We start from the raw sequence: 27288 nt of genomic DNA on the forward strand, positions 1-27288 counted from the left end.
AGTCTAGTTTTTATTTTAGGTAACCCGGGTTTTCACATGTAAATTGAGTTTTAGAACTATTTGATTGCTTTTAAAAACCATAAACTGAAGGTGTGTTTACCTTGCAAGGTTCAGCGACGAACAATTCTGGATAATTTATTTGGAAAAAAAAAGAATTAATTATGTACTTTTTAATTTTGCGTTTTGTAGCCTTGTGTGTTAAGCATAACTAGGGCAGAGATAAAGGGGGAAAGAAGGGAAAGGACTAAAATCTGAAATACCTAAAAAAAAAAAAAAGTCACCCAGAGTGTCACCTAATGGACTGAACTGAAAAATGAATGCAAACATGAGATGGCTACCTCTTCATTCACTGGGTGATTTTCTGGAAAGCCCTGATGAGGGTTCCAAGGTGGAGAAGAGGACACCAAAAACAAGCAGTCAATCTCAGCGTTCCTTATCTCAGACTGCAGGGAGAAGTCTGTCCTTGTGCTCCTCATTAACCAGGTGCACACATTATCCACGTGCATTACACATGAACACAGTCAGAAACCTAAAAAATGGCAGACGTGTTTTTTCAGTGGTTCCTCTTTCTTGTGTCTCTTGTTTTTTGTAAGATGTGCTCTACATAGTAGATTTATTCATAAACTTTACAGTGTGGGACAATTTTAGTGCTTGTAATAAGACAAGGAAACGTAAATGTTTTTTTTTTTAATTTTCTTTTTCTATTATTGCAACATTTGACCACTTCTGAGGACATCAGTATCTAAATGCATAACGTGTAACAAGCGAAATGTTTCTGCTTTATCCTTTTTAGCCCTCGTTGTGTAATCTCTGGCTTCCTCACAGCAGAGTTTGTGAACCACTGATGTGTCACTGCTTCAGCTGTTGCACTGACTTGAATGTAATGACATCATGGTGAAAGTATTTTTTTTTTTTTTTTGGCCTATCACTCGCATAAACAGGGCGGATGTTACGGAGACTCTGGGCTGCACATTTCTCTGCAGAGCTTCTCTTGAAGAATGTTGCCTCAATCGTTTGTTGGAAATGTAGGAAGGTTTGTGCACTCTGATGCAGAGAAAGGGCTCGGACGGAGCTGAAAAATACCCATGAGTCATAATTTCTCAACTGGTGAGTTCTTACTCTGTGCTTTTAAAATGGCTGACACACTCCTTTATATAACCTACTGTAAGCTGCATGCTTTTATGTAACCAGAACATATAACAGATGCATCAGATTTGTCATTAGTTACTGAGGGATTGCATGAAAATGGCCACACCATCTAGATGCCCGTCCACATGGTGTGTTAGGTTTTAGTCTCTGGTTGACTCCAGGAATCTTTTACCACATGTTTGCATCATCTGATCAGTGGCTGCAAAACTCAAGTCAGTATAATTATTGTAAACAGTTGCTTCCCCTTGTCTCTTTGTGACTCTACAGTTCCCATCATGCTCCAGATGTTTGTGATGATCTATGTGCTGTCAGTTGTCGTCTCGCAGTCAACAAATCCCCCATCTAAGAGAGGTCGGAATTTCACCATCCACTCATCCCAGCTGGTCTGCAGTCTGCCGGGCCCAGCGGGGCCTGCAGGGAACCCAGGAGCCCCTGGATCACCCGGGGCCATGGGCCCCATGGGGCCCCCCGGGACAGACGGCCAAGATGGGAAGGATGGAGAGAAGGGAGAGAAGGGAGATCAAGGTAGTAGTTAATCTCTAGTTGTATGTTACTGTGAACTTGAATGATCTTCACATCATATATGTCACTGATCTGATTTTTCTTTAGCACCTCTCCAACATCTATGCACAGATGTCTGAAGTTGCAAGTTCTTAACTGTAAAGGGAATGTTTTTATTGCCATTTGACTTTTTTGGTCATTAGCTTCATATTCAGACCTTTTTCAGTTACTTAAACGAGCCTGTTGATTTATTATTTATTATCACAAGTTTTGAAGAGTCAAAAAACATCTAAACAGCCCTAACATGCCAATTAATATGCTCTTTTCTTTTGTCAGTGACAATTTCACAGGGAACGTTTTAGGCTCTTAAGAGCTTTTGGTCATCAAAACAATTAAACTACTCTCACAATTAACAGAACACTTTGAAAACAATCAGATATAGGGAAAAAATTAGGGTAATAGGCATGCTAGTCCACCATGTCCACATGCTTTGCCATGATACTGGGGGGCTCTCGCACTGCTCATCCTGTTCCTCTTTGCACAAAGGAGCAGACACCAGTCTCCAAGGACCTTATATGGCCTGTCCAGCTCTCCTAGAGTAACTGTCTGTCCCCTGAAATCTCTTCTATGACAGCAAACCTTATGCTAATGGCATGCAGTGATGTGTCATTCAAGAGTTGAACTACCCGTAGAACCTCTAGGATCCAGGTATCACCTCATCCTGGCAGTTGTTACCAGTGACCCTAGACAAATGCAAAAGTAGTGAAAAAACACAGTCAGAGGGAAAATGTCAGTGGCTTCCACCTGTAAAACCATTCCTGTTTGGGAAACTGTTTCATTGTTGCCCCTCTACTGCACCCAAAGCAGCTGAAAGTGATTCACAACTCCCTCCGTATCATTTAACTGACCAGATCAATATCACAGAAGTTTAACTGATTTTCTACACTCTGATTTAAACGTGTTCCTTTATTTATTTTGAGCACAGTATTTGTTTAAAACACGATTTTGGATTTTTTAGCCTTTATTTAGATAGAATAGTGAAGAGAAGACAGGAATGCTAGGAGGTCTTGGTGAGACACATGGTAAATGGACCCAGGCATCTTCAATAGCCTTAAAGAACATAGCTAAGCTGCTCAAGCATGTCAGCTATACTGGTGCCCAGATTATACTATTTTATTGTCATCTTGTTATTATTTATGTGTTATCAGGTGATCCAGGGAGACCTGGGAACCCAGGCAAACCGGGTGAGAAAGGTCGTGAGGGTATTATTGGCAAGGCCGGACCTCGGGGACTGAAAGGACAACGTGGAAAACCCGGAACATCTGGAACCTGGGGACAAAAAGGAGACGTGGGTGACATGGGCGAGGAAGGAGCTCCAGGTGGTTGTAACTGTGGCAAGCAAGCACGATCAGCTTTCTCTGTGGCTGTGACAAAGAGCTATCCTAAAGAGCGCACGCCCATCCGCTTCACCCGGATCCTGCTGAATGAAGGGAATCACTACAATGCCTCCAGCGGGAAGTTTGTCTGCGTTATCCCTGGAGTTTATTACTTTACCTATGACATCACACTGGCCAACAAGCATCTCGCCATCGGGTTAGTTCACAATGGGCAGTACAAGATCAAAACATTTGATGCAAACACTGGGAACTATGACGTGGCATCTGGTTCTACTGTTCTCCACCTGAAGGAGTCAGACCAGGTCTGGCTGCAGATCTTCTACTCGGAGCAGAACGGACTCTTTTTTGATCCTTTTTGGACAGACAGCACCTTTACGGGCTTCCTAATCTACCCTGACCAGGAATTTCTCAATGAAGCAGATAGAAAAGCAAATGCTCAGGATGAAAATGAATGAACTGTAATTAAGATTTATATCTAATTGAACTTCACAAGTTTGGGTTTTGTGGAATTTCAGTTGTTTAAGACATTCGTCACCAGGAGGCGCACTAGGAAAGAAAGAAAATCAACTGGAGGAATCACACAATAAAGCCTTAATAGTGAACAAAAAACATTTTACCTGAAATATTATGCCCTGTTCTCATAAAATATTTAAATTTATGTAACCCAAAATAATTTAATTCTGTTTCTTTTTTTTAAACTCCTTGATAGGAGATGGCACAGTGCCTTCTTCTTTTCCCCCCTTTTTCCCTTTATTAACCATTATAAAACACAATTTGAAATAAAATCTAAATTATATTGTAAGATAAATTATTTTACAGTGTTTGTGTTTTTGAGTCAAAACTGGTTAGCACTGTCCTGGTCCCTGTGTGGAATTTTCATGTTCTCTCCAGGTTCCTCCCACAGTCCAAAGACATGCAATTAGGTGGGTCAGGTTAATTGGTGACTCTAAATTGCCGGTAGAATATAAGTGTGAATGGTTATCTCTCTCTTTGTGTTGGCCCTGGCGACTTGTTCAGGGTGTACCCTGCCTGTCACCTGGGATAGGCTCTAGCCCACCCCTGCAACCCTGAATTGGATAAGACGAGGAGAATAGGTGGAACAGTTTTTGAGTATTTGTGTATGGTTCATTAACATGGCGTGTATTTTTGTGTTCAAGTTCATAATTACTTTCATGACACATAGAAGTGTATTCTATAAACTAACATCTTTTAAATAAAACTAATAAGCATTTTAGAAATCAAATAACTCATCTTAGAGTTTTATTAATTTAATTAAATGTAATTTCTACCGATTGCGCCACTGGAGTTTTGCACATACTATCAATTTAAATGGCATTTTACTTGAACACTTGTATTAACTCGTATTGCATCACTTTTTTATGCCCAAAAAATTATTTGAACAAACTGAAAATTTATTCAACTCAAAAAGTTTTTCTTCCAGCGAGACATGAAATTAATAAATGATTGTAAACAGAAATGATGCACTAGGATAAAATAATATGCATGTCATGCCAATCACATGTGTATCAAATTATATAAATATTAACCTGCAGTTTTGTATTTGTAGAAAATTTTAAAATTATTTCTCACTTAAAGTCATCATGCTCAAGGTTGCTTCACGGGCTGAATTGCTTAATAGAATTCAGGTTAACACTTTATAATACAATCTGTGATTAAGGGCATAATCCTCCTGCAATTAAATCAAATTTTAAGGTATTTTGTTTTAAATTATAATGTAATTTTCCTAAAAATACTTAAAGGTAGATACGTTAGAATAATATGTATGTATTTATATGTATTTGCATTTGCATGTATACAATTTTATGTAGCACATGAGTAATTTAAGTAATACACAACTTCATGTAACTTACAGGAGAGAAGAAATAGTGACATTTTAAGTCATTTTAAGTAGTGTCAAACTTCCGGGTATTTTACAGGAAAGGAGACAAAAATTATACTGTGAGTAAATTTAAATACTGCATAAACAATTTTAAGTACCATACTACATACTTTCCTGGTAATTGTGCCATCTTAAATTATAAGTACATTATGCTTTTTGGGTTGTTGGCCGTATTATAGAGTGAATTTAAGTTACGCATTATTTAAAATTACTTGTACATGAATTAAATGTATTTACAGTATAAATACTTCTTTGTTTTATGTAAAAAAAACAACCCAAAACACTTTTCCCCCCTTACCTCACTTCAAGTATTTGTAGGTAAATATAATTACATTGTAATTTCAAATAAACTACATTCCACTGCAATTCCATTTAATTAGTCGTGGGCCATACTGTAAAGTGTTACCGAATACAGGACAATGACAGACTACATTAAGGAGACAAAGGATTGGAGAAACACAAGAACATGCTGCACCTCCTGTGTTTCTTTACTTTTAGAGGCCGTTCATCACCATTTCATGGACCACAGGGGGATTTTTAACTGGGGTTTTATACTCAAATGTCTCAAAGTCATCTGTGGGTATTCACATCACACATGGAAGCAATTAATCACACTTGATCTAATGTGTTACTTAACTAAAGTATCCATAACCCATGATACTTCAGGGAAGAAATGCAATTCTGCATTTAAACTTGTGCTTATGTAAAAGTACAAATGCATCAATGGCAAACCTGAAAACTTCATTTTAGAATAGTTAGTCAGTGTAGAGCTAATTTAAACAATTTACCCATGTAAAGTGTTAATAGCTATTTGGAGTCAAATCTTTTGCAGTACGCTTCATGCAGGCACAGCTTCTGCTACAAACACTCAGATAACAGCTTTCTTAAGTAAACAGAAAGAAAGCAGCATTTTATTTATATACAGGCTCAGCTCCCCTGTTCTTATGTTTGCAAAATCTTCCTTTTTGTATGGAACCTGGAAGCATGCTGTATAATTCTCCTACTTAGATGGCTCTAGCTAAAAATAACCGAATCACTTCTAAAAAGTGTTATACTTGAATCAAACACTTTCCTTCAACAAAAATGTATGACTGTATGACTGTGTACGTGACAAATAAAAATTTGAATTTGAAAAATGTGAAAATATGATGCTTTACTCTCATCTCTGTCAGTGGCTCAGTAGGTAACCCAATGCACCACTATAGAGCCTCATGTTCCCATGCAGAGATGCTGAGTTTAAATCCCCCAAAGTCAGCCAAGAGTGATGTTTAGCAAAATGGACTCACACAGGTTTGCACTTAACGAATGCCAGTGTGATATCTAACTTCCTTTAAATGGCAGTTGTCATTATCAAACAAATATACTGAAGCAATTCCTCAGCTAGACCATATCCTATTCCTTCCCCTAAACTAATTCAAACAGATACCATACTGAAAGCACAGTATCTGCTTCACTGCTTTTGTGGTTCCCCGGGTTCCAGCATTTACTTGGGGATCATTTAGCTCAAAGCATTCAACCAATGTTTTTAAGAAGCACACACAAGCTCTTTATATCTTGCAGTTTAAGATAATTGTTAGCATAAATCTTGTGCCAGATAAACAGTTTATAAAGGCTGTTGAAGCCTGTGTATTGTTGTGTTTTTTGGTACTGATACAGGGGAAAAGCTTAGAGTCAGGGATACAGTGCTGTGACAATTATTTGCAAATTTCTCTATTTCTTATTGTTTTATATTTGTCATATTTACATGTTTCAGATCATTAAGAAAGAAAGAAAGAAAGAAAGAAAGAAAGAAAGAAAGAAAGAAAGAAAGAAAGAAAGAAAGAAAGAAAGAAAGAAAGAAAGAAAGAAAGAAAGAAAGGGGTCAGATACTTCTTCACTGGACTGAACAGTTAGCTCTCACACTTGATAGCATTAAAATAGACAACTTCAATAACAGCACTTCCAAAATCACTGGAATTCTTGCTCAAAGGGAATACTGTCTGGGATTTCTGTCTTAAAAGATAGGTAAATGTTTAATATAATATAATATAATATAATATAATATAATATAATATAATATAATATAATATAATATAATATAATATAATATAATATAATATAATATAATATGCATTCGTTAACATTTTGTATATTAAATAAATGAAATGAGATCCTTTGCTGAACTGTAGCCGTTTGTAGTTCTAGCGGTGACCTTTAAAGACTACAATTCCCAGGCTGGGGGAGGAACCTCACGTCTAGCGCACGAGCTCTGTAGACCAACAGTAGCAGCTGGCTGAGCCGAAGAGGCTACTTTGTTAACAGCGAAGCCACCGGAGAGAAAACGGCTCAGTGGTTTCTCTCGGAAAAGTGTGAACAGTTTGGGGGAAACGGGGAACCCGAAGGCCTGTCGGTGGGATTTAACGGTGGCACCTACTCTGTTTTGTGTTATTAACTTTGTTTTTTCGCCGACAAAAAGAGGTCTTACTCAAAGTTGAGCCGTAGCGGAGTTCTGTCGTTCAGGATGTCGGACTGAGACAAAGGGGTCTGGGGGGCATTCCCGACGGAGCGGTGAGTGAAACAGGCGATAACTACCAAGACTAAAAAAAGAAAGAAAAAGTTTTCTTTGTTGCTGATTGCCGGAAAAATAATCTGAGTTTGTGATGAGCTCAGTATTTCTGAGCCTGGTGGGCACAGTTAACTTAAAGCCCGTCTGTTTGGCCGCAGTCTCGTGGTGTAGAATCGCCTTCAGTCATAACTGAAATGTAGGACTGGTTGGTGATTTGCCTTCGCGATGAACAACCACGTTAAAAAATGAGATTTTATGGAAGGCTGCTTTGATGAGACTGACCTACAGCATGGTCGAAGGGGGCATTTAACCGAGCCATTAGGTTTCCGAACACAGAAAATGGCCTATGCGGGGAAATAGACCTGTGCAGCGAGATAAAGGTGTTTAAAAACTTTATCAAAAACGCATTCCTCGAAAGGGTATTTATTTATTTATTTTTTACTGTCAACGAGAACAAAACAGCTAGCTTACTAATCCTACATTTTAAATTAAAGAGAACAGTTGTAGAAAGACTTAAATTCAGCTTTGCTTTCTCTCTCTCATGTGGTAAAAATAGTCTCAACTTTCAGTGTGGTGGCTATACTGGCTTGGCCTTGCTTCTTTCTTCAAGTACCTGAACTTTGTCTGATTTTGCTTTCAGCAGGTAAAACTAGGAAAGATGGAGAGGGAGCTGGAATGGTGGAAGGATCAGTTAGCTGCAGATATCCATCAGTCCCTCCGCATTAAGGTGAGTTTGTCTGAACTAAGCTCTGTTTTAACAGGAAGTTTTATTTTGCCGACCTTCTTCTGACTGCTTGCGCTTAGGATAACTTAAATTCACCTTTAAAAACAGTAACCCCCCACCTCTCCTCACAGCACTAGGCTTTTGCAGCTGACATTTTCAAACAGTGAGGCCAAAATCAACAGTGTCTGTGAATTAAAAAAAACAAACAAAAAAAACCAACTTGCTACACACTGCAGTGCAGTGCTTATCTTTATCACCAGCTCAGAGGAAATCTAGAAAAACGCCAGCAAACATTGACAGTTTTACTTCTGCCTAATCAAATCCGTGAATTAAAGTGATTAACAGTGAGTCAACAAACACTGATGTTAAACTCTCAACTGCAGCTTTGCCAAAATTTGTTACTCAAATGGATTATAAGTGTTTAGTTTTAGTTTTTTAATTGCACCCTTTGCCTTGTTCTAAAGACCAAGTGATTACTATTGATTTTCAGAAGAAAATGTTAAAAGTAATTTTTCTTTTTTTGAGCAGTTGTGGCACGCATTTGAATCAGACCCTGAGCTGTATTGATATTCCACGACAAGATGTAATGTTGCGAGGAAAATATAATTACCCGGTCCTGCTGTCTATTTAAACATAGTCTAAATTAGATTACATGGAGGATTTAAGGCTCATTAATTGAGAACATCTTAATTAACCTCAGAGCATGATCATATTTCTTCCCCATGTGTCACTTTAATGGAGACATCTGTCACTTTGCTGGCATTTTCATCTTCATAGTGATGGAGCTCAGGTTTAGAAGATCAGGTATCTTAAATGTGCCACAAATCGCAAGAATGTGTGTAGAATGAGGAGTGTAGCGTATCGGGTGGTTGTGAGCTGCATGTAATGAGTCACACGCTTACATAGCATTTGAATCAGTTTACGCATGCTGGACAGTGTCTGACTCAGAGTGAGCTGTCAATTACACTGAAAGTCTTTATGCAGAGCTGGAAACAAAACAACACGCCCACTCTTTTCTCATCTGTGACAATGAGAGACATGCTGTCCGTCTCAAGTGTTTCTAGTCAAATCTAAAGCAACTGTTTTCACCACAGTATGATATGCAGCACTAAATGATCTAAAGTTACAATACAGGAATACCTGGTGGATGCTGTGCAAACCTGCCTGTGTTGTACTGCAGTGAGTTAGACAGTTTCAAAGCAGGTTTTTCTCAGTTTCTAAATTATTTTGATCAGGCGACTGATTTGTAGACAGTTGTAGTGTTTTTTTTTTTTTGTTTTTTTTTATACATTTTTTTTCTTGCCATGGACTTGAATCTTTTACCCAAATTCACAGGAGTCTTGGTCATCTACACAAGATCGCAGATACCACTAGATGTCTTCATGTAGAAACGCACTACAGTTGTTTCAAAGAAAATTGGGAATTTCTTTACAATCATTCCTTTACCTAGGCCATATTGGGAATAAAAGATATATAGGAAAGCCAATAGATCATAGAAAATCACATTGGGTTTTAAGTAGTAAAAGTAGATAAGACTCAAGTTAAGTAATAATAGTACAATAAAGAGGATTAAACCAGATAATGCAAATTGAAGCATGGGTACACTGTTATCCCCCGATTACATGTAATAAATGACCATAAGACTTTCATTTGAATTTGAACAGACCTCAAGATTTCAGATTTTGTTCTCAAGACTAAACTGTTTTTATGCTGAAATGACTGTTTAACTTATGGATCATTAACCATGCCAGATGAAAAAAGAATGCTGCTTTTAGATGACTTGAAAGCTGACATTTCTCTAAACAGAACAACTCATTTAAAATCTAGAGTAAATCTTTTTTTCCCCCCAAAAAATAAAATAATTGTCAGTTGCTTGGTTGTTTTATGTCTTCAGAAATAGTAAATTTCCATAAACCTGTAATGGAAAAGATTGGTGAGTAAGTGTCAGAACCGTGCGTAAAAAGGCCCTCACGCGGTCTTCACATTTCCTGCATGGCGCCTTTACCCCCACAGTCTCATCCAGCCTTAATGATGTGTGCTGCAGCGATAATGCCCTGATGTGGGAGATAGCGGTGGTGTGTAGCATGTGGCAAATTATCAGACATGCAAATCAGTAGGCAGCTGTGGAATCCTTAATTATGGTGCGGATCCCCCACAAAGGCTCCTCTGCACTCCTCGCAGACCCCCCCAGAGCCCTCCCTTCTTTTCACATCCACCCCCATTCTCCTGCTGCCCTTGTACCCCGAGACAGACAGATGGAGCAGAGTTTGGGGAGGACTGGCTGATATGATAGGTCATGGCACCGGGGGTTGGTGTTGCTATGTTGATTTGGTAGGGGGTACTGCTTATTTTTGAATTCCACTGAAGTGCCAGTCTGAAGACTTTTTTTTTAAAGTTTTGCATTCACAGCAAATAATTTTTGTGCAGCGTGTCGGCTATAATAGTACACATTTCCATCAGTGCATTTCAGAGAAACGGTTGATACTAGTATTGGCTGATCTGCCAGGTTTTTTAGCTGCTGCCCTCCAATTTGTGATTTATTTTAATGGAAGAATGATAAACAAGAATGGAAGGCAGTGGTTTGTGGATATATAACAACTGATTACTAGTCAGATTGGACGATTTGATCCAACCTAAGCTATGGGATATTCTTGAACAGCAGTCCCGACATAATGTGGATATTTTTCCTTTATTTTAAGGACTCCTTGCTGGCGCTAAAGAGATTAATCTGCCAATCCTTGATCTCTTATCAAATCCCAAAGCCCTTGTTTTTATGCATCCAAAAAAACATAAAAACATATTCGAGTATTAGTATCATGAATTCAGGGGGAATAGCTGTTCTGTGTACATGCAGTTCCAAATGTCTCCTATTTCTTACTCCGAGGCAGGTTTTGAAACTAGAAACTTGGTCTCTCTCCAGTTTTCTGTAGCTGATTGGGAAGATACTCAATGCTGATTCAATGCAAATGCCCCCAAGTGTCTTCATTCCACTTTGAAACACATGCAGCTAATTGAACATGAATAGGAGATGGGCTAGGGGTGAAACCTAATCCTATCTACCACTCAACCTCCACTGGAGGCCCTCCCCTTCCCTCCCCATACCACATACACAACTCATCACACACAAACCCTCACCCCTTTGTTCAGAGACCCCTGCAATGACCCAGATTAGCTCCAGTTTTCTGCTCCAATGGTGAATTAAATGAAACGGATCCAGGGTTGAATCATAATCAAGAGTTTTTGGTATAAAAATAATTTCCTTTCTTAATATGAGTATCATACCCACCACTCTCCTGACAGTAGTGAATCTAGTCAGCATGGCTCACCATTATTATGCATATTCTTTTCGACCCGCATGCTTTTTCATCACTGCTTCCTGCCCACCCTGTTCCTCTTACACCCCGTCATTAACATCCCTGTTATCTTTTCTCTCTTCAGGAGCTGAAGTTGCCGGCCTACCGGGCCCATTCTCCCCAGATTGGCATGCGACGGTACTTTGCAGACTTGTTGGCCATCCTGAGTAATCGCTACCAGCTATGTCCTACAGCACGTCACTTGGCAGTCTACCTGCTGGACTTGTTCATGGACCACTATGACGTGGCTGTCAGGCAGCTCTACATCATTGCTCTGTCCTGTCTGCTGCTAGCTAGTAAGTTCAGAATCAGCTTTTTATTTTCTCAAAACTTTCCCCATGCTTTTTCTATATTCCAGGCATTTAAAAAATATTTTCCTTGATAAAATCCTTACATGTAATCTCAAAATAATCCCATCATGCTTTTAAATGGATTAGAGGTCATTTCACACCTCTTGATAGCTGAACGTGTTATCACACAGGTAATAAATGGGCTGCTGTTCGTGTTGGAGAACAAGGTTTCTCTATCTTTCACAAGTTAGCCCCACTCTTCAAGTTGATTGGAATTAGTTTATTTATGAAGCCATGGCTGTTTGGATCTGTGTTTTTTGATACTCTGTGTTTTAGAGCAGTAAATGTAAAAAAAAAACAACGCTTGGTCGTGGTGCTTTTTCGCTTGTGTCTTCTAACATAAAAAGGACCATATGAACATATTAAGAAGCATGATGGTGATTTTCTTTCTTAAAACTCTTTTTTTTTTGTAGATGAAAGTTTTAATTGATGTTCTAAATGGTTTTCTTAAGCTTTAATCTGATAGGAACCTTTACTCAGGTTAAGGTTTATGTTTTCATCTTAAAAAGTGTTATATGTCATCTTGTAACTACACAATGGTTGCACTGTGAGTCTGTTGTGCTAAAAGAAATGCTTTGACTGTGGTTTGTGCACAGATGGCACAAGGTGAAACACTTCCTGCAACTAAGCTATTTTGAGTTACACTCTAGAGATGCTTTTTCCCCTTCCAGCTCCACCTTCTAACTGAACCGTATTGACAGTTTACTGTTCAATGTGTTGGTTTAAGATAAAACCAGGTTTCCAATGTGACAGCATGATGGTTCCATTGTTTTTGAGAAACCGTTGGGATTATGATCATGCCTGCAGAACTTTATCTCTGTCTTTGATGCTAGTTGTAATATGATCTGAGTGGCTACTTCAGTTTGAGCCTGAGATGAACTAGTGTTGCACTTTCTGAGGTTAAAATGTCCTCTAATTAAAGCTGCAAAACATTTTGTTTAAAAAAACAAAACTCATTTAATTGATTGCAAATTCCAGCTTACCCAACATCCCAATACAAATCTAATTTACTACCATTAGTTGTTCACTCTCTAATGGCAATTTTCTGCTGTGATCAGCAGAGAAAATATGGAGATATTGTGTGCTTTCTTATTGTCAGCAAACACTTACAAAGACCAAATCCAGCTGTGATTTGAGCCTGCTAATAGAGGGATGTTTTCCATCACAGAATTCCTTTGTTCTTCCAAACTTATTAAAAATGCATCAGTGTGCACAGATGTGAATGCTTTGGTTGTAGTTGCATCGATTTTCAAGTTGTCTTTGTTTGTGCAAAAGTGAGTGAAGTAGTGGTTTAGTTTGATTAGTAACAATTTGCTTTTCTGCTCTGAAGTCAAAAAATGTTTCTTTTTGTTTTGTGTAAAGCAGGTGTGTTAATCAACATCCCCCCCTCCCCCCTAGTGCAGATTCAGGGTGTAGGTTGTGTGGTAGTTATTAGTGTCTGTATGCCTGTCTGGTGATTAACAGACTGTGAGGATTTCTGTACGTTAATGTAGCCCTTGGCATCATGGGTAATTAGACTAATGATGCTGTCAGAGTAAGAGTCTGGAACGGGGCCCGTTCACTTGGGAGGGCTCAGTTTGTGTGTGTGTGTGTGTGTGTGTGTGTGTGTGTGTGTGTGTGTGTGTGTGTGTATGGAGTCGCATACATGCCGCTTTTGCAATCAGAAGTCTCTGTGGTGTGATAAATTTGAATATAAGACTTGAAAGAGTTTTTTTTTTTTTTTTTTAAATCAATCTCCTGAGAATCCAAGAATAGCTTTGTGAGTTTGTTAATTTAGTGATATAATTATTATCAACTCAACCTGGAAAGAGGTTATCCTTCTAATCACTAATAATTAATCAATTTAAAAAAAAAATCTTTTGATTGTGGCTTTCAGATACTAAGGCTTTCTCTTGCTCTCCTCTCTGTTCTCACTCCTCCAGGACTTGAGGGAGTCTCTGTCATGATTGATGAGGGCTTGAAAGTGCATTTCAATCAAAGTTGTCTCGGGTTTTCATCTGTGCCTTGGAATCTGGCCTAGTTATTGAACAACCTCCCCAGGTCTCACTGACTGGCTTTGACAGGCACATACATTGTCTTTCTTTAAACTCTCCTGGCTTTCAAACTCTGTTAATTAATCAGTACCTCTTTCATACTTCTCAGCAGTCACTGCCTAATCCTGTTTCTCCATTATATCTGTGTTTTTTGTGGGAACTTGAGTGAGTGCTTGTGTTTGCGCAAGGATGAGCTCCTCTTCATTTGTGGTAGTAAGGTTATGGTCAGTTTTTTATAAACAGAGTAAGTGGAAATGAGGTTTATTGACTGCTGATTTTTATTTTGAGAAGAAAGCCAATATATTCCCTCAGAATTAAGTATCTGTTGTGTTGAAGTCCTGCAGTGATACATCAGTCTTGTTGACATTTTTTTTCTGATCAGGACAGGTGAACTCTCCTGAGTGAATCTCAGTTACAAGCTCTCGCTGAAGGTGGTTTTCATATATTTTGTTCCATGAGCCCTACAACTCTTATTGCCTGTTCTTATTGTCCTTATCTTCAACGTTATGCTGCTCTGTTGTTTGTTAATTGCCCCTTGGGGATAAATAAAGTCTTCTGATTCTACAAGAAAAGAGCATCCTGTGAAATGGCACAACTAAAGAGACTACAGCGTGCACTTACATAGGCGTCGGAGCCCGGGGGTGGGGAGGAACTGTGTGCCGAGGGGCACCTGCCATATGCTCTCCGAGTCAGGCCTCAAACAAAAGCCAGTCAATGCAAGCAGGCCAGCCAGCCAGCCAGCCAGCCAGACCCTTCCCATAGAGGGGGAGGGGAGCACACTCCAAGGGGTGGAGGTTGTTGTGTGTGCAGGCTGTTGTGTGTGTGCAGGCGTGTGTTTGTGTGTGTGTATGGTAGAGATTTGCCGTAAGCTAATGTCACTAAAAGAGGACATGGTTGCTGTGGCAACCTTGTGATAAACCCACCGAGTCCTTTCTTGTGGTCACCTCATTAAAATCCACATTCATGTCTGATCCATTTCAGAGTTTGCCATTAAAAGGCTGCCACTACTACCACCAACACACAGACATAAAACTGGCTTGTTCTGGTAATGTCCCTTTACCTTCTGCTGCTGCTGGCTCTGTTTCCTCCTCGTTCTCTCACCTTGTCAGGGTCGGGCAGAGAGAGCCAGTCCTGGGACAGGATAGCCAGTAAAAAGCACTCCCACATCCCTGAGGGGGTTGGGAAATGAGTGGAGCGGTACTTCAAAGGCAGGTTGACTGCTGATGTTAAACAGGGTAGAAAGGGAGGGAGAGGTGGTAGCCTGCAAAATGGGACATGTTAGAACTGAACCACTCGGTGGGGTACCCTAAAATGTTGATTAATAGGGGACCCACTTCCCTCTCTGTCCAAATATGTGATTCTGATTGAACGGTTCCACAAGTTTTCTTGAAAATGTTATTAAAAATATCCATAAACAGATGTGGCAGTTCATCTTTTTGTTTGAGATCTTTTTTTATAATTATAACCCCCAACTGCAGGCAAATGTCAATATTTAGTCGAATTTTGTGTTTTGTTGTGCAATGCCTGAAACTCCCCACGAACTACCTGTGTCACCACACATACTGCATGGCATTTCACACAGTCAGTCTCTGAATCCCCCCCCCCCCCCCCCACACACACACACACACACACACACACACACACACACACACACACACACACACGCAGGACTGAGTCTTCTCAGTTTCTCCCCGCTCACCCAACCATTCAGCGTCAGGGGTCGGCCCAGGCCTACATTGTAAGAGCTGGCAGAACCTGGGGTGTCAACACAGAGGTTCTGTGATGGAGCTGTGACCAATTTTTCCCTGCCAATGAAAGATGAACCGACAAATACATTGTGTTTAAAGAACAGGGGAAATTCCTTCATGGCTGTCAAGTTGAAGAGAGAAAGCAGGGTGAGCTTTATTTATGAGAGATTATCAGCATTAATTGATAGCAGTAAGAAATCCTGTTTGGGAAGTCATTCACATGTACCACAGGGCTGTTGGTCGATTTATCTGAAGCTTTGTTGTGTATAAAGTCTTTTTTTTTGTCATTCAGGGCTTCTGGTTTAATGTGTCCTTTTTCAAATATATATTTAGATTTTCACCAAGAAATCTGGAAAGATGCTTTAATAGTTTTAGATGTGGTGGAGAACTACCAGGTGAAGAAAGTTTGAAGGCTGATCAAAAACTGGTAGAGTTGCACATTGTCAGCAAAATGGAGTGAAACAGAAAATGAGTCCTGTGTATGTGAGAGTACAACTATCAGGTTTTCTAACAGCCCCTATCACTCTAAACTGCTTTCCATCTCCACCCCCAACTCCCATTTTTCAAATGACACACCTGGGAGGAAGCCTTGCATCCTGGTCTTACCTCTTCCTAACCTTAACCTGTGACACACATCATTAAGTCTGAATATTTTTAACAACTTGCTCCACATTTTCTCATCATTATTATCACCAGTGTGTTCTGTGAGAAATAATAGGTGTCTTGTAGTTGCTCTGTATGGAGAAGTACATGGTTTAGATGAAAAAGAAAGCTTTTAAATAAAACCCTTGGAGTGTCACTCTATACTCCTTACTGACTTGAGATACAATCATGTAGCCGTCTGCATTCCAGGTGAGCTGAACTCACAGGAGAGGAATGCATCATCTCTTTCATACTGGCAACAGTGAAACGGCACACTGTTATCCCAATAAAATAGCAGTGAGTAGATATGATACAATCTACAAAGCCAAACACTGTGATTAGTACTTGTATGATTGTATGTATCATTAGTACTGGTTTGTGTACACTTGTGGATTTAACAGTGTAGTGCTATATACGGTTTTGCACATTTGATTTTGTTTTTAATTTTTTAAAACAGACGGAAATGACTCTATAATGCTATTTAGCTCTGGATATTTATTATTTAACAACAATTTTATATAACAACAGTTTAGGTAAGTAATCAACGATTTAAATAGTATTTTAAGAAAAATGTCTCAAATTAGTCTAAAGTAATTTTCTTACGGTAGTTCATCTTGTCCATTGGCTCCTGGAAAGCAGTGTTAGATTTTAGGTGCCGTTGTAGGAGGAACAAAAACTATGATCCTAGAAATCTTAGAAATGGTATTCTGATGTCACAGAGTTTCTGCTGGAAACATGAAGTTTGTTTAATGTCCGATCCACCACCGCTCCACCTGTTAATCTCAAAAATAGTTCCTGGCCACACTGTATGTGTGAAAATGACTTAAGCCTTCTGTTAGAGGAAATTATATACGTTTTCATTTTTGATTGCTGTTTGGATAAAAATGTGAAATTTGGGAACAACATCTTTCAATTTTGAGGAACCCATTGGCTATTTTTCAATATTTAACTTAATTAAAGCTAGTTAATCAGAAAAAGCTATGAATAGATGGCTGGATAATGTATAGTTACATTTTTAGTGCTCTTTTAGATAACATTTCCAAATGGTAACTGGTCTGATTTATTGTACTTCAGAAATAATAGAACCAGGAGCTACTTGTACTCTTAGTTGTAGGCTTTCTGATTTCATCTTTCTGTCATGGTGCAGGCTTTCTGTCATTCAGAACAAGATTCCTCAGACCCACCCATGTCTGTGATGGAGAGAGAGCTATGTTACACTGTATTTGCCACACATGAAAAAGACTTGCTGCTGCAAGTGTGTGTCAAATCTAGTGAAGTATAATTAAACTTTTTTGTTCAAGAGGAGGACTCTGTCATCGCCACTAAGCACAGTATCACAGTATGTGTTTAGCTTCGACAGTCGAACCCTTCCTCACACAGCCTCTTGAAACATGCTCTCGTGTACTGGGAATGGCAGCAATGCATCATACAAGAATGTCTTAATCTTATTGCAAATCAGAAACCGAGTTGGTGAGAGACACTCTTATTATGTATATGTTATGGCTGTTAAGGGTTATTCTCTAGTGAGCTGAGGCACGCAGAGAAGCATGAAATGTGCTAATCTTGATCATGCCTATCTGTTACTGTGATTGCATGTAGTTCAGACTTGTTTAATATGAAGTGTAAATGACGAGGATGGCCTTTCAGACACTAAGTTGCTATATTCAGATGCTGTCAGACTGCAGGAGAGGAGTGGGTGGGTGAATAAAGTGAATTTATTCACCATCCTGTGTTTTTTGATGATGTGTTCACTTATTGAAATGACACACTGTAATCTCCATGATATTAACTTAAACCTGTTTCTGGTTTAAACTCTTGTTATGGTTTGGCAGGTTTGACTGAAGATTATTTTTGGACACTCATTGTTGTAAACCAAAGGAATAAGCACAGAACACAATAAGGAGCTTGACTTGTGTGTCTTAGGATCAAAGAGACTGGGGTTATGTGGGGATAGGGGGGCAGTGATGCCTTTTTATGGCAGTGTCTGTGTGGACATAGCAGTCTAGGAGCAGACGGGGACCTGATCCAAAGGATATGAGGGTGAGAGAATGGGACAAGTGTGGACTGAGCCATGGACTGAATCTGAGTGGTTGTAAAACAGCGCTGTTTCTTTGTGCTTCCTGTTCTGCCTGATAGACACGATTACTGCTTCTCTACTAATTACTGTCTCACCCCCACATCCCTGCATGTTGGCCTGCCAGTCCCATTCCCTCTCTCTTCCTTCCCCTGCTTAATGGTGGTTTGCAGCATAGGTGATAAAATTTATACTTGTAGGAAGACACTCAAGACGCTCTACTAGACGTGGGCTCAAATATGAAAATGAGGTCTGTTGAAGACAATGACAGTATCAGGTAATTGTTGCTGTTTGCTTATAACTGTAGCTGGGAAAGGTTAGTAAAGCTCCTGTTTTCAGTGTTTCATTGGCCTTGTCTTAGATTAGAAGATTTACTCCTGCAGAGAGTTTTCGTTGTTAATGCATATTTTCGCCAAGCTGAAGTGTAACATTTTAATCCTACCAGCGTGATATAATGGGGTAACATTTTGTCTCCAGGCAGGAAAAATATGTATTTTTGATTATTGAAATGTCTGCAAATAAATCTTTATTCTCAATGTTATATTATGTAAATTCTATCCTTATAAAGAAAGCAAGAGAGAGCAAATCGGACATTTAGACATAAATATGCTTTAATAAACGTGGCAAGTCTGGTGGTCCTCAAAATTAAAAAATTAATTCATTAATCAGATTAATATTGGCTTATTGTTAAGCTATTGGGTTAACTGTATTTTTTTGCAAATGATCCCTGGCAACACGATCACATGCAGTCCTGTTGCCAGGGCCAAAGAAATATTAAATCTAGTTTAGAAACCTTTTCTCTGTTTCTTTGTCTGTAATACAGTACTGATTTATTTATGTGTTTATGTATGTATTTATTTATTGAATGCTTCTCTTAGGTGCTTCTCAATTAGACTAAACTGTATTAACTTGATCTGTTCCTATTTATCAGGTCTAAGCAGTATGAAAACATTTGTTGCAGAGTATTATGTTGTAATCATTGACAATATTTTTGGTGTAATTTATCTGCTAGGATCCACTTTTGTATGTCCACAGGAGGACTTATACTTGTTTAAAAACTGCTTATAGCTACATTATGTTTCATCCCGTAACCCATTTGTTTAAATTTAAAGTGTCTTATTGCACAGCTAAATGTCCAAGGCTTCTTCCCAATAATTAGAAGCAGTATTAAAAAAAAATTGAGCTCTGATTTTGAGAGCCAGCAACTTCCATTGAAAGTTAGTAGTAAAAGCTGCATGCAGTTTGTTGCAGGCTTTAAAGGGAGTCTGTATCAGTGTAACCCGACCCCTCCTCGCCCTCATTCTTAATGTTTGAGAAGAGGCCTGTTGGACCCTTGGATTAAAGGCATAAACACCCCACTTCATTGGTCACATGGACCCCAGAGGCCTCAGGGCTGTTGCTATGGAAAGCAGGAAGTCTTAGGACAGGGAGGGGGGCTCACCAAAAATGACGATTCTCTAATGTCTGCGAGTGAGACAAAGGGACAAAAGTACTGAGGATTGAGCTGACTGTGTTTTTCATAGAAAGTCCTTTTATGGTCCACTGTAAGCCTCCCTGGGCTTATTAGTATAATCACTTTGCTCTATGGCCAGATGTTCGGGAGTAGCCAACTTAATTGCAAATTCTTAGTAGGTAATAAACTGCTTTAGAGCTAACCGTAAACCTGCTGCACATGATGGTAATCTTGTTAAAAAGAGGGAAAACAATTAATAAACATTCTTTAAACACCCTTTAACAGATGCAACTCATTCTGGTTCACATTTTCCATTCTTACTTACTTTTCTTCAGTACATGAGATGATGTTAGTTATGAATTGCATTTTTTGTCACCACAAGAGGTGCAGCTAATGACCGTTTAAATGAGTTGGTTCATATTTTATAAATCCATTAAAGCCTACAAAATTTTTTATATATTTTTAAAGATGTTAAAGACTTTTTTGTTCAAAATCTTTACCCATAACACAAAAACCATAGCTAAAAGTCTTCTGCATTAGTGTAATGCTTTATATTTTTGAGAACTTACAAGCTAAGTGCAATACAGAGGTTGCCTCCTTGAATACATATGTAAACTGTTACATAAGTTAAATAAATATTGGATGTTTCTATTTTTTTTTTTTTGTCTTTATGGCTCTAAAGTCTGAAGGTGTAACTAAAGTTTTATAGCCACCCTCGCTACATCTTTGTTTCTTTGCAGGCAAATTTGAGGAGAAGGAGGACCGGGTCCCCAAACTGGAGCAGCTGAACTCTCTGGGCTTCATGTGCAGCCTAAACATAGTTCTCAACAAGAAGGATCTGATCAAAATGGAGCTCCTGCTGCTCGAGACCTTTGGCTGGAATCTGTGTATGCCCACACCCGCCCACTTTATTGACTACTACCTCCATGCCTCAGTGCAGGAGGGCGACCTCTACAATGGCTGGCCACTGTCCTCCCTCTCCAAGACCAAGGCTTTCATGGAGAAATACACACACTACTTCCTGGAGGTTTCATTGCAGGGTGAGTTTAAAAGACGGTAGTGAACTGTACTTTACTTAATGTGTCACACAGGTGTTGAACATAGAGTGATGATCTTTTTTCTCTTTTACAGACCATGCCTTTCTGAGTTTCAGACCATCCCAGGTTGCTGCTGCGTGTGTGGCAGCATCTCGTATTTGCCTTCAGATTTCTCCAAGTTGGACAACTGCTTTGCATTTACTAACAGGGTACACATGGGACCACCTCACCCAGTGCATTGAGCTGATGTTGCTGTAAGGGACGCACAAACCCACACATTTCTTGATTTATTTCATTTTTGCAGGAGGTGTGATAACAACTGAAATATGTGCCTTTCCCTTTTAGTGCTCATGACAACGATGTGAAGGAGGCCAATAAAGCCAAATCCACACCTCCTCACCGGCCCTCCTCTCTGCAGTCCCAGCCGCAGACCTCTCACCTCTCTCCAGTGTCAGCCATCCAGAGACCAGCCTCCTCCACCTCCTCCACACCACAGCTGCTCTTTCAGCCAGATAGCTTTCCACACATTTCTCAGCATTCCCCATCCCTGTCCCAGCTGCAGGCACTAGCTGAGTCCCAGGCTTTGGGGTCTGTGGTAAACATGTCTCAGGACTTTCTTCAGAGTCACAGGATGGGTCTTCTAGCTGGGGCTGCCTCCATCACTCCTGCGGGGGTGTTCCCCTCCTACCCAAGCCTAACCTCAGGTCTCCAACCGGGGACTCGTGGGCTGCCGCTCCAGGGCCCCATTTCTGTGCAGATGGCCCTTGCTGGAGAGCCGCGACATTGTCTGAGCATGGCTTACAGTGGGAGCTACCTAGGGGCTCATCACACGTTCACAGCCGGCTGCTTTGACAGGTGACGCCAGGAGACGGAGAGGGAACGCAAACCCCCACGGGAGTCCGCTGATAGAGACCTCCAAATCCCCAAACACCCACTTACAGACCTCCTCTCTCTCTCCGTCGCCACCGCAACAGCTTCAGCTTGCCCAGCTCCCTCGTCCCTCTCACAGAGACGCCTCAGACGCAAACAGAGGTCCAAAAGCAAGAAAGATCCAGTGGAAGTCATCACACTGACATGACAAATGCTCCTCTGCCTCATGAAATACTGAGGCGCTGTGAAATTCTTATCCCTATATTCCGAGCTGACTTTATAAATCTGTGTTATTTTGAGACTGTCATCACTGTGAATGAGATGAAAGCAGCCGTGTGATCCAACACCCACCTCATTCAGTGCCTGTTCTCAGTTGTGATAGCTGAGCCAATTTTAGAAGTGCACAGAAGACAAAGTATGTGATAAGCATATCTTGCTGCTTGACGTTTTATTTTTTGTTTTTTTTTAATTACTAATCCCAAAAATTGAACATGTTATAGAGAAAATTTGGCTGATATTGTTTTTTGTTTTTTAAGCCACCATTTCAGAGAGATGAAAGAAATGGAGGCTTGTTGCTGACGTGGCAGAGCACAAAGAGACTGTATGTCAGTGGAAATTTTACTTGTGTCTCCTGCACGTCATTGAACATTGATCTAATGAGCTGAAGGGCTTCTCTGAGAATTCCTCACAACATAAGACCTCAGAGGGGACGAAGAAGTCATTGTTCTGTGCGCAGCAGGTGAAGTCCGCAGCTCGATCAGGCGTGCGCTATTTTTATCCCCGCCTCCCTCGTCATCTTTTTTCTCTCTCACCTCCAAAGTCGAGCCTTGTGGCTGAGCCCTCACGCATGCAGGTGAACGTGTGGCTCTGTTAAAGCTGCAGGCTTTGTCATGCTAAAGTTTTAATTTCTCCAGCACCACTCAAAGAATTAAAAGACAAACTGATGTGACTGGACCAGCATGGTGAAGGAGACACAACGCTGGTGTGTGTTGTACATATGAATTGCTGCTGCCTTCTGAACTGTTGGTTCTGTGTCTGTGTTAATGACTGAAATGTTTACATGAACCACTAAGTATCAGGGACTTTAACAAGATTATACTTGAATATGATGCCATTGAAACATGTCATAGCTTTTATTTATGACTTTTTTTTTTTTAAATATTCATTTTTGATATTATGTAGTTTTTTGCCAGCTTAGAAATCCACCGTTGGTCAGTTAGTTTTTTTTTTTTTTTGTGTAACTGTTCATAGAAACAGGCTCAGGTTTTAAGGCTGAAGCTAGCAGCCTTTCCTTCATTATTCTGTGCTTATGCTTTAAAGTGGATGCTAATTCAGCATCTGCGGGGGCTGTTATACTCTCCTTATTCATCACTGGACCATACTGTGTACAACTCAGTAACTGAATGCATGAAATAGTCTGCTACATAGCTCAATAAGCCCGCGGTCGCTTGTTTGACACACCAGTATCTGCAGCCTGTTGTTTCTAATTGTTCCACATTTCTTCCGTCTTCCCAGTGCCGGCTGGTATCATAGTGATACTGTAACTTTGCCGACTCCAATTTTCGGGATCTTTTTTTTTTTTTTACTATATTTTGACTGAATTAGGGCTGCAAATCATCAATTTGGGTTTTAGGTTGAGTAACTGTGTGATATTTCTGAAATCGCTTAAAAACATTAATGATATTAATTGTATTCATACTTTTTTTAAAACTCTACTTAAATATAGAAAATCTGCAGTTATATATCGCAAAGAAAAGCAGGCTGGAGTCAGGAAACATTTAAAGTACACATCAGTGAATCTGTTCATTGTTCCAGCTCTTGACTGAACTGATAGTGTCTTCTCAGCTTTGTAGAAAACTGATGTCTTTCTGGAAGAAGTGTAAACTCAGATATGCTACTTGGAATTTCTTGAACCTTGAATTGCCTATTGTTTAAATGTCCCGACTTTTCACTTCATTCTGGTGTTAGTTGTGCACGTTGGGCAGCCTCCTCATGTCCGTGCCTTGTCCTGAGCAGTTGTCAGGCTCACAGACATGTACAGATATTTGTTAGACAACACTACATGAAGCTTCCTGAAACAGCATTACCCAGATTAATATAATCCTGCATCCACCAAAAGGACTTGTTGATGTGTTTCAGTGATATAAACCATGATACTATGCCTTTATGTTTTCTAACTCTGTGTACAGTTTTGTTGTATTTTATGCATTCCATTTGTCTTCATTATATTTTAGTTCAGTCTTTTTCAGATTCTTTCATTGAATGCTGTTGGTGTGAATTAGTTTTTTGTTTTGTTTTTTAGCTAATTTTTATCTTTCTCATAATTCAAGAGCAACTTCTCATTGAGGTGTCAAAGGTGCAATACGTTGTTTTTGTTTGTTTGTTTAAAGTGACCACAGCCATCACTGTCTCATGTTTACCACTGGTTCATCTTTTATAACTTATATAAGTTTTAAAAAATTTTTTATAATTGTGACTTGACTTGCTGTAAGTTGGATCTCCCCTAGAGGGGGGCGGCGGGTTCTGAACACAATGAATATGTTGCATATTGCAGCATCAGGCTTGGAAGTGATAGATCTTACCGAATGCATTCGTCTTTTAGCCAGTTTAATCATGCTTTTTTTGCTTTTCTTTTTTTCCATAAGAAATGCTGATGCCAGTCACACCAAACAACCCTCGTCTAATGTGATAGTAAAAATGACACCACAAACATCCAACTTGTATTTTTATATTCTTTTGTAGCCTTGGTTTATGTGACACTGAATGATAAAATGATCTGTTTTTATCATAAAGTGCCATGAAAAAAATAAACACAAAAGACTGAAGTGAGTGTGTGAAAGGTGTGTTTCTTCTCAAGTGCCTGCAGCTTTTCGGGTGCACACGGTTCCCACTGTTACTTTGTCTTAGAGAGAAGACAATGTAACAACTCCTGCAGGTTTTACACACAGCCCTCCAGCTGTGACCACATACTGTCACTGCAGCTCACCATTCATTAAACCTGCCCTGCGTTAAGCTAAAGCCAGTGGAGCAGTTTAAATACATTTATTTAAGTGCTGTTACTTGTGTTCTAATCATTTCTTCTGCTTTAAAATAATAAAAATACTTGGCAGCTGTGTTTAGATCTTTTTGAGGCTAAATGCAGAACTAAAAGTACCAGACGGTAATTCTTGTCTGATTATGCATGAATGCAGACTAGCATGTGCATACTCTTCCAGCACTTTGCAGTTAAGTTCAAATCTATAGCAAATAATTTAATCAGTCAGTCCCACACTGTAACCACTGGTGGGGTAGTAAAGGAGCATCACTAATCAGCGTGCTGATGAACAAGTTAAGCCTCTCTTCTACTCCTGCCGTCCACCTCCGCAGCTCCATCAGTGCTTTCTATGCTGTGTGGCATTTTGACATATAGAAACCTATTCAGTGATGGGGCTCTCTCTGACAAACAAGACATTATCCTGTTGTATAATACTTGCAAACCGACCACCCTCCTCATGTCGCACACACAATAGTGAACTCTTAGAGACCGCTGAGCCTTAGCTTTGTTCCCTGCAGCACAGTGGCATATTTATCTTACTGTGGAACTGAGAAAATCTGGAACGTTGTTGTCTAATCATGTTTGCTTGCAAATATTTAAAAAATTTCAGTTACAGAATCCTAAAGAACCAACAAACAAATAAACATGATACCACTGTGAGGAATTTTCCAGATCTTCAGTCTTCAGGGCTCGTCTGTAGAGGTGTGGATGAGGGGAGGGGGAGGGTGGTGCTCCAGGCGTCAGTTTGTTAATGGATCATTTTCCTGTAGGCTTTTGTATGCAGAGCTACAGAAGAAAGCTCCCAGCTTCCTTTGAGTGTGTCCTCAGGAGAAAAGGGGTTGGGTGAGGAGGGGGATGCAGAGAAAGCTGCTCACCTCATGTCACAATGCAACATTTAATCAGTGTTATTGAAGGGCTTCTACTGTAATTACATCTAACACATGGCTAGAAATGTTTTGTTTATAAAGGTTAATTTGGGTGCTACTTATTTAATACAATGGATATTTTTGTCTTGGTACAGCAGGGGAGTGCTAGATATAGTTTAAAATATCCAGTGCTTACTTTAGTGGGTTCATTGTCTGATTAATACAGTAAGGATCCATTGGACAGTTTTATATAATGTCATGTAAATTTGTAATAACTGTGTATATAAGTTGACTTGACAGTAAACAGCATGGTCGATCATGTATCGTGTATTTCCCCCTGTATCATTATTTTATTTCATTTTATTTTATCCAACCTCACTTAAAAACACTGATTCAGAAGCACAGGTGTTCTGTCAAATACACCTCCCACCCCCTCTCCACATAAGTACACATGACAAGAAAAAACCCCACATGTTTGATGTCATGCTCAATAAAAAAGCCCAGCTACATGATAGGAACCTTATGATATGACATCATATGCGGGATTTTAACCACACACTAGCTTAAAACTTGACAGATTATAGATGGTGATTACAGAGGTTCTGTTTTTTCTCTTTCATGATGAAATGTACCACTGATATAGAAGTGCATTAGAAGTATATATGCATAAATACGTCTTGTACATTTGCCACTGTCCAAGTGAGCACAGCCCAGTCTTATAAGACTGATAAGTTTTTTTCAACTATATTTACTTTCCTTTGTGTGTTTTTTTTTATTTTCTTTTGCATTATTAAGGCAAATAATTCCCATAGTGTTTCGAAACAGACTGAAATTTTTTTTCTCTTGCAAAGATTGAAATCTTTTTTACTCTACGCCGAGAAATTGATTTAAAAGCCAAACTCTTGTTTTTATGAAGAAATAGGGCACCTCCTAGTGGTGAGATTAGAGAAACGCACCTGTAGCCTGGAGTGTCGAGCACAAAAGTCATATTAAAACCAACAGCCACAAAACCACATGCTGAGGGTGAATCGGACGGACTAGACGTGCAATAACCGAACAATCGGGATTTTTCTCACTACTAAACTGTGCTGTTTCAGTCTTTCCTCTCTCTAGAGGTTTTAGAATTGGACTCGGTCCTTTATCTATGACTAAAAAAAACATTTATTTTGGAAAACATAATGTACAAGGTCTATAATTTCAAGGCAGAACTGGAAGAGGAGATGTAGCATCAGTTACCTCTCATCATCCCACTAAAACCTAATGGGATGGGGAGAAGCACAGATGTAAATACTTAATGTCCCACGTCAATGGTTAATTAATAGTTTTGATGAATCAAAACACCACAAACTACAAAAAAGATTAAAGATCCACCTGAAGCAATCTTTACTAGCAGGTTTATTTTGCACAGATGTGTATGGGGTTGTATTTATGAAATCTGTCCCTCCTCGGGTTTTCATGTATCAAATGTGCACAGAAATATATTTTCCCATTTGTTAAACTGGCATTGAATTTGCTTTGAATTTGTTTTTCTGCTTAACTGACTTTATTACAGTTTCGAGAACAAGATAAAAGGATAAAATAAAGTAAAGAAAGTAAAAGAGAAGTTGACTTT

The 27288-nt window shown here is 39.4% G+C and overlaps 2 protein-coding genes across 3 annotated transcripts; both read left to right on the forward strand.

Moving 5' to 3' along the window:
• The first annotated feature begins 254 nt into the window (after nt 1-254).
• On the forward strand, nt 255-6101 carry c1qtnf2 (C1q and TNF related 2). Its single transcript, XM_085292524.1, has 3 exons — nt 255-1107; nt 1417-1674; nt 2859-6101. The coding sequence occupies exons 1-3, from the start codon at nt 1086-1088 to the stop codon at nt 3500-3502; spliced, it is 924 nt and encodes a 307-aa protein (XP_085148650.1). The 5' UTR covers nt 255-1085; the 3' UTR covers nt 3503-6101.
• Nucleotides 6102-7193: 1092 nt separating this feature from the next.
• Nucleotides 7194-24601, forward strand: ccnjl (cyclin J-like). Of its 2 annotated transcripts, none has more exons than XM_085292538.1 (6): nt 7194-7494; nt 8133-8219; nt 11655-11865; nt 20610-20909; nt 21001-21160; nt 21252-24601. In XM_085292538.1, exons 2-6 carry the CDS (start codon nt 8151-8153, stop codon nt 21763-21765), a joined length of 1254 nt encoding a protein of 417 aa, XP_085148664.1. In that variant the 5' UTR covers nt 7194-7494; nt 8133-8150; the 3' UTR covers nt 21766-24601. The 2 variants fall into 2 exon arrangements, with proteins under 2 accessions (XP_085148664.1, XP_085148673.1); XM_085292547.1 differs by having other exon boundaries at nt 8136-8219.
• The last annotated feature ends 2687 nt before the right edge of the window (nt 24602-27288 follow it).

The sequence above is a fragment of the Mchenga conophoros genome, linkage group LG2, assembly GCF_057382185.1.
Source record: "Mchenga conophoros isolate Kocher_MC1m ecotype Shallow Benthic linkage group LG2, M_conophoros_male_GT1.1, whole genome shotgun sequence".
Lineage (NCBI taxonomy): Eukaryota > Metazoa > Chordata > Actinopteri > Cichliformes > Cichlidae > Mchenga > Mchenga conophoros.

Coding starts and splice junctions, on each gene's coding strand:
- c1qtnf2 (XM_085292524.1), top strand. CDS start 1,086: ATGAGTCATAATTTCTCAACTG. Junction 1,108..1,416: donor GAGTCATAATTTCTCAACTG/GTGAGTTCTTAC, acceptor GTGACTCTACAG/TTCCCATCATGCTCCAGATG. Junction 1,675..2,858: donor GGGAGAGAAGGGAGATCAAG/GTAGTAGTTAAT, acceptor ATGTGTTATCAG/GTGATCCAGGGAGACCTGGG.
- ccnjl (XM_085292538.1), top strand. CDS start 8,151: ATGGAGAGGGAGCTGGAATGGTGGAAGGATCAGTTAGCTGCAGATATC. Junction 8,220..11,654: donor ATCAGTCCCTCCGCATTAAG/GTGAGTTTGTCT, acceptor TTCTCTCTTCAG/GAGCTGAAGTTGCCGGCCTA. Junction 21,161..21,251: donor TGCATTGAGCTGATGTTGCT/GTAAGGGACGCA, acceptor TTTCCCTTTTAG/TGCTCATGACAACGATGTGA.